Genomic DNA, 6193 nt, shown 5'->3' with positions numbered 1-6193 from the left:
GCCTGCGGCCATCACTGTACTGAGCTCCTGTTAGACAATGGTGGGGGGGGGGGGAACAGAGCCTTAAAGAGCCGCACGCCTGCACAGAGGGCATCATAAGTGAGGGGGGCAAACATGGTAGCAGCCTTTAAAATAGCAACACATTAACACTCACAAATGAATATGTACATGCTGAGAAGCTGAGTGTAACAGGAGATTAATAAAGAGGGTGAGCAGCGCAATGGATGGTTGGGGGAGGGGTGTTATTAAGGAAAGGCCTGCTGGCTTTAATTGCTCCGAGGTGTGGAAGGCAGGTCCGGGCTCCCATACGGGTGGCCCCAGGGATCAAGCAGGGGTGGCCAGCCTAAAAGCACTGCTGGCTCAGGACAGTTGGTGTTGGTCACGACACCCTGGCAATGTGGCTCCTAGATGAAAGTGCTCCCCCAACTGCGATGAGTTCCTCCCAGCTCCTCTGTTCACTGGGGCGGATCTGCAGAGCAATTGGATGGGAGGGGTACAGGGAGGAAAGAGAAAAGGCAGGCTCTGTCCCCTGTTCCCCCGCCCCCATCCCATCTCCCACCTCTCTCATCAGGGTCCCTGAGGTACCTCAGTCCCTCCTCTCACCTGGGTCTCAGCCCACCCCGTCCCCCTCCTACTTCCTGTCTTCATCTGCCACTGTGGCCCAGGCCATCCCTGTCCTCAATGCCAGTCACCTGAGATTGCAAGGGGCCCGGCTGGCCTCTTCAAGGTGCTGCTGGGGAGGCGGGCGATGCGGCTGCGGCCCCGACAGACGGAGGAACTGAGGGAGGGAGGGACGGTGGGAAGGTTACGGCCACGCCTCTGGACTGTGGGGCTGAGGATTAGGCAGGGGGTGGGAAGTGAGACTAAACACTCGGCCTTGAGAGCAGAAGAGGCCGAGCAGCAACAGGAGCTTCCGAGGCCAGACTGGAGGGCGGAGAGGTGGGGGTGGGAGGAGAGGCTGTCGGGGTTTGGGCCATGGGAGGGAAGCAGAGGTGAGGGCGGGTAGTCCAGTCCCTGGATTAAACAATGAGGGCTGAACGTCTCCCTCGTGGCTAGGGAGCCTATGGCCCCTGCACCTCTAGGATGATCCAAGGAAACTTCAGCCGCAGAACTAGATGCTGCCCCTGCTCACAAGACCTCAGCTGCTTGCTCCAAGGGGTCCAGAGACACACTGGGGCCTATTTTTGGCCCAGGCATCCACTGCCCTAGTGAGAGCTCCCCCATTTTCCCAAACCTCACCTCACAGTGCTCCTCTTCTTGCAGGCTGAGGTCCCGGAAGCTGTTAACCGGGGGCCCTTCATGGTGAACAGGAGCGCGGGTCCACTGGGGAGGGAGGAAGTGGAAGGAGGCCGATCAGCAGGGAAGCAGAAACGGTGCCAGCCGCTTCCTCCCTGCAGCCCCCAGCTCAGGGCACTGGCGGGGAGGTTGGGCAAGATGACCTCTGAGGTTTTTTCCTATTAAGAGGTGGACTCCTCTGCCTGCTCTCGGCCTGCACTGACAGCTGAGTGACAGGCCTGTTCTGGGAGAACATCCAGATGTCAGTTTCTGGTGTGTCCCGGGAACTGGAGTTCAAACAATTTCACCCTTCCACCTGCCCAGCTCTGAGCTTGTTACTGAGAGCTGGTTCCGGGGCTGTGGCAGCGGCGGGGGCTGGTGGGCAGCCTGCGGCCTCTGCCTCACAAGTCCAGGTCAGTCTGCTGCTTGTTCTTGGCCTTGGACTGTCCTGAGCTGGCTGCTGTTCCTACCCTCCCATGTGGGTCGAAGGCGAGGGTGAGACCTTCATCTTCTCACTGGAAAATACTGAATAAATTTTTCTGAGGACCCCCTTCCCGTTCCAGATGCTGGGCTGGAGGGCAAAATCTAGGGGTGGGAGTGGCAGCAACAGATATTTCCCAGTGAGACACAGAACTCAGAACAGGCTAACGGGCCCAAGCAAGGCAGAGGAACTGATAGTGTTGAGCTCCCCCTGTTAATTCCTGTTCCCTGCTGACGCTTCCCAGGTTGGGGTCCCATTAGCTACTCATGAGCATGCCACAAACCAGCAGAGCTGGAAGCATGGCCAGACAAGGCTGGGCCTGTGAGAAGCAATGCCCTGTGGCCACTGCATTATGCTCTCCTAGGCCTGGGGGGCGAAGCTGATCATAGTCAGAGGAAAACAGGCGGCAAATGTCCCAGCTTTGAGAGTCAGGTTGTTTTCCACTCTTTTTGGCAGCACCACTGTCACTCACTGACCCGACCCCCTGCTGGGAGGGGTGAGAGGAGACCCACCTGGGAATGAAGGGCTGGTCCAGTCTGTTCAGCTCCTGGGGGACTTTCTCCCAGCCAACACATTTGTGGAACCCAAGTTTTGAGGGGGTCTCCTCAGAGAGATCAAAGGTGGCATTGAGGTCCCGAGTGGCTAGGGCCAGAGGGGTGGAGCAGTTCTGCATGGCGGAAGGACCCAGGGGCACCTGGTTCTTGATGACTGTGGCTGGGCAGAAGCGAGGGGAACGGCAAGGGGATGAGGTCCTTCCCCCTTTGGGGGTGCTGGGCCCGAATGAAGGCTGGGCCTCAGGCAGAGACCCCCTCTTCAAGCAGGGCAGGAAGGACTGGTGCTGGCGCTTAATCCCCCGCTTTGGGGCTGGGGGACTGTCTGACTCTGAAGGGCTCGTTCTCCTCCTCCTCTTCTTTTCCATGGGCTGTCGGGGTGCCTGGGCTGGGATGCAGTCAGGCCCAGGTGGAATCCCCAGAGTGTGCATGGGGCCACTCAACTGCCTTGCCATGGTCCGGGTCATGGGACCAGAGTATCCTGGAGACTCTGGGCAGAGAGAAGGAGGATGCTGATAGGAGATCAGGGACTCGCCAGAGGAAGGAAAATAGGTAGAACTTGAGGAGCCAGACACTGGAGACAGGAAGGAGCTCCTAACTCCTTAGGTCTCCTGGGGCTTCTCTGGGTGCAGAAGTCCATGATCCCAGGGCTCCAGCCTCCTAGGGAAGCATAACCCAACAACTGAGGACTCCAGCTACCCTTGGCTACAGCTAGGCCTTGGAGATGGCACTGACAGGCAGGGCAGAGCAGGGTGAGACTCACTTGACACGGAACACAGCTCCTGAGCCAGTAATGTCCCCTCCGTCAGGCCAGGCATTCTGGAGGCCTCAGGCTCAGCTTTTTCCTCATGCACAAGCTGCTGCAAAGTCTCAAACTCTGCGATCATGTCAGGAGTCAGGAGATTGGCTGCTTGGAGCAGGGAGTACTGTCGCTGGGCCAGGCACAGAACCTTCAGGGCCAACCTGGAATGGAGGGGGGGATCCCCACCCCTATTCAGACCCAGCAAAACCAGGGTCCTCTATGCCATGCACCTGTCCCATCCTTCCAGGGATGGTGGAGAAGCACATCTGGGCTGGTCCCCTGGCTCCCTCCTGCCTTGCCCCAGACTGACTGGCCAGCCTCACCACCCTCCCAGCCACAGCTCCTGTTCTGCCATGCCATTGCTGAAGGCCAAGGCTGGCCAAGATGGCCAGAGGTTATGGAGGGAGATGTCACCCACTAAATATGCTCCATGACAAAGATGGTGACCTGGGAACTAGAGAAAGGGCACTAGTGGCCTTGGACTTGGAAGGTCTGAGTTTCCCCTCAGCTTTGCCACTTACTAGTACTGTGATCATAAGTTCATTTAGCCTAGAGGCAGTGTAAGGAAGCAGTTAAGAACCCAGCTTGAGTCAGACTGCCAGCTTGCTGCTCAAATCCCAGCTCCAGCCTTTCTCAGCTGTATGATCTTGGATGCACTGGTTAACTCCAGTCTCCATAACCTTAAAATGGGGATAACAAATGCACACACCTCACAGAGCTGTTGAAAAGATTAAACAAGTTTTGTTTTTGTTTTTGGCAGCCAGCTGGTACGGGGATCTGAACCCCTGACCTTAGTGTTTTTTGTTTTTTTTTTTCCTTTTTGTCTTTTTTTGTGTCCGGCAACGGATTGCAACCCTCAGTGTCGCACCCGTACCGGACCGGGACCGGCAACGGGATCGCAACCCTCGGTGCTGTGCCCGCCCCTCGCTCAGCCAGTGAGCGGGAACCGGTCTGTATGTGGGATCCGAACCCTCGGCGGGAGCGCCGCTGCGCTCCCAAGCGGCGCACTGTAGCAGTGCACCACCGGGCCGGCCCTTTTTGTTTTTTTTTTAAAGATGACCGGTAAGGGGATCTTAACCCTTGACTTGGTGTTGTCAGCACCACGCTCTCCCAAGTGAGCTAACCAGCCATCCCTGTATGGGATCCGAACCCGTGGCCTTGGTGTTATCAGCGCCACACTCTCTCTCCCAGGTGAGCCACGGGCTGGCCCTGACCTTAGTGTTATCAGCACCATGCTCTAACCAAGTGAGATAACTGGCCAGCCCTAAATAAGTTATTTTATATTCAAAATGTTTGAAGAATGCCTGGCACATGGTAAGCACTATAAATTTAGCTATCATTTTCTGTAAAATGGAAATAATACCATCTACCTTGTTAGGATAAGAAGAGATTAAATAAGATAGACTATGTTCATCTTGGTTCTGAGAAGACCCTCAAAAAAACACATTGTCTGTGTTTTCTATTTAATGTTTGGGATCTTTAAAAAAGTATGTGTGAATCGACACATATTTCACATGCACTGGGGGACTATTTAAGGGAAGTTATGAGGGTAATACGATTGTTGATGTTGTAAATTTAGATTCTAATAAAGCAAATTTTCTTTCTGCAAGGCACACCTATGATAAAAGAATAAACACAATTATCTCGGTGGGGATTATTCATGGAAAATGATTTATCCTCAGGTAGCTCTACCTGCCTGGACATCTCTGAACCCCTTCCACTGCCCTCAGTCAGTGTGTGCTCAGGGAACACAAATTCATTTTATAAAGGAGCCTCAAGGCCTTTTTGAAAGAAGGCAGGATATAAATTAAAGAGGACACAGCAGAAACTCGTTCTATTATATCCGCCTGAGCCACACATTATAAGGAAAATTAGACAGTTGAGAAGAGTGGGAATATGGGGGAAATGCACTGACCTGGATGTCAGATCCAGGGGCTGGCCCTGTCCCTCTTGCTGTGACCCTGGGCAAAGTCCTCCCTACCCCATCCAACAAATGGAGAGTTGGTTTAAATCAGGGGTTTTCAAATTACTTTCAAAAACCCATTGACAGAGCAACTCTGTTTTGTCTGTTCTGCATATTAGACTTTGGCATAAGATTTCATTTCAAGAAAGGACTTTGCAGCTAAAAAAAATCCAAAAAGGGCCGGCCCGTGGCTCACTCGGGAGAGTGTGGTGCTGATAACACCAAGGCCACAGGTTCAGATCCTATATATGGGTGGCCGGTTCGCTCACTGGGTGAGTGTGGTGCTGACAACACCAAGTCAAGGGTTAAGATCCCCTTACTGGTCATCTTAAAAAAAAAAAAAATCCGAAAAATCACTGAACTAGAAAATCTAAGATCTACTCAGTGCCCTGGTGATCCAAGAATCTAAATCCTTTTTTTTTTTTTTTTTCCTTTTTTCGTGTCCAGCAACGGATTGCAACCCTCAGTGTCGTGCCCGTACCGGACCGGGACCGGCAACGGGATCGCAACCCTCGGTGCTGCGCCCGCACCTCGCTCAGCCAGTATGTATGTGGGATCCGAACCCTAGGCGGGAGCGCCACCGCGCTCCCAAGCGGTGCACTGTAGCAGTGCGCCACCGGGCCGGCCCCCTAAATCCTTTTTTAAAAAAAATTATCTTTATTCCTTTTTTTTGGTGGCTGGCCAGTATGGGGATCTGGACCCTTGACCTTGGTGTTACAAGGCTGTCGTCTAACCAACTGAGCTAACCGGCCAGCCCAAGACCCTAAATTCTAAAGTCAGACACTATTTTAGATTATCTGGTTGTTAGGGTGTCTCCAAATATGGAGATGATCTAGAATGTTCTGCAACTCCTGATATTTGGGGTGTTCTGTCATGTTTTATCAGTACTTCATCCCCAAGAATAGGGAGAATAAAGGGCTATGAGCCCTAAATCATAGCCAAGGTTGAAGCAACTTGCCGGAGACCACAAAACCAGAGGCAAAGCAGAAATGAAGACCCTGGTGTCCTCGTTCCTCATAACGGGGGACCCCAAGCAGAGACTGAGTCATCCGTGGGAGCCTGAAGTTGTTCCCTGGGGGGCCAGGGGACACCCCACCAGTGCATGCCTGCCTCTCCAGGGC

At 53.7% G+C, this 6193-nt stretch overlaps 1 protein-coding gene across 1 annotated transcript in view; it reads right to left on the bottom strand.

Moving 5' to 3' along the window:
* Positions 1–610: 610 nt before the first annotated feature.
* Positions 611–6193, bottom strand: part of KIF18B (kinesin family member 18B) — a 12324-nt gene continuing 6741 nt past the window's right edge. Inside the window, exons 11-15 of the mRNA XM_008591323.1 lie at positions 3078–3270; positions 2890–2901; positions 2269–2819; positions 1240–1323; positions 611–778 (exon numbers count right to left, since the gene is read on the bottom strand). Coding sequence (XP_008589545.1) covers positions 679–778; positions 1240–1323; positions 2269–2819; positions 2890–2901; positions 3078–3270 — 940 coding nt within the window. The 3' untranslated portion in view covers positions 611–678. The remainder of the gene's footprint in view (positions 779–1239; positions 1324–2268; positions 2820–2889; positions 2902–3077; positions 3271–6193) is intronic.

This window comes from Galeopterus variegatus, unplaced genomic scaffold (assembly GCF_000696425.1).
Source record: "Galeopterus variegatus unplaced genomic scaffold, G_variegatus-3.0.2 Scaffold6836, whole genome shotgun sequence".
NCBI classification, from domain to species: Eukaryota; Metazoa; Chordata; class Mammalia; order Dermoptera; family Cynocephalidae; genus Galeopterus; species Galeopterus variegatus.
The sequence above is the reverse complement of the archived record's forward strand: the minus strand, read 5'-3'. Positions and strand labels throughout refer to the sequence as shown.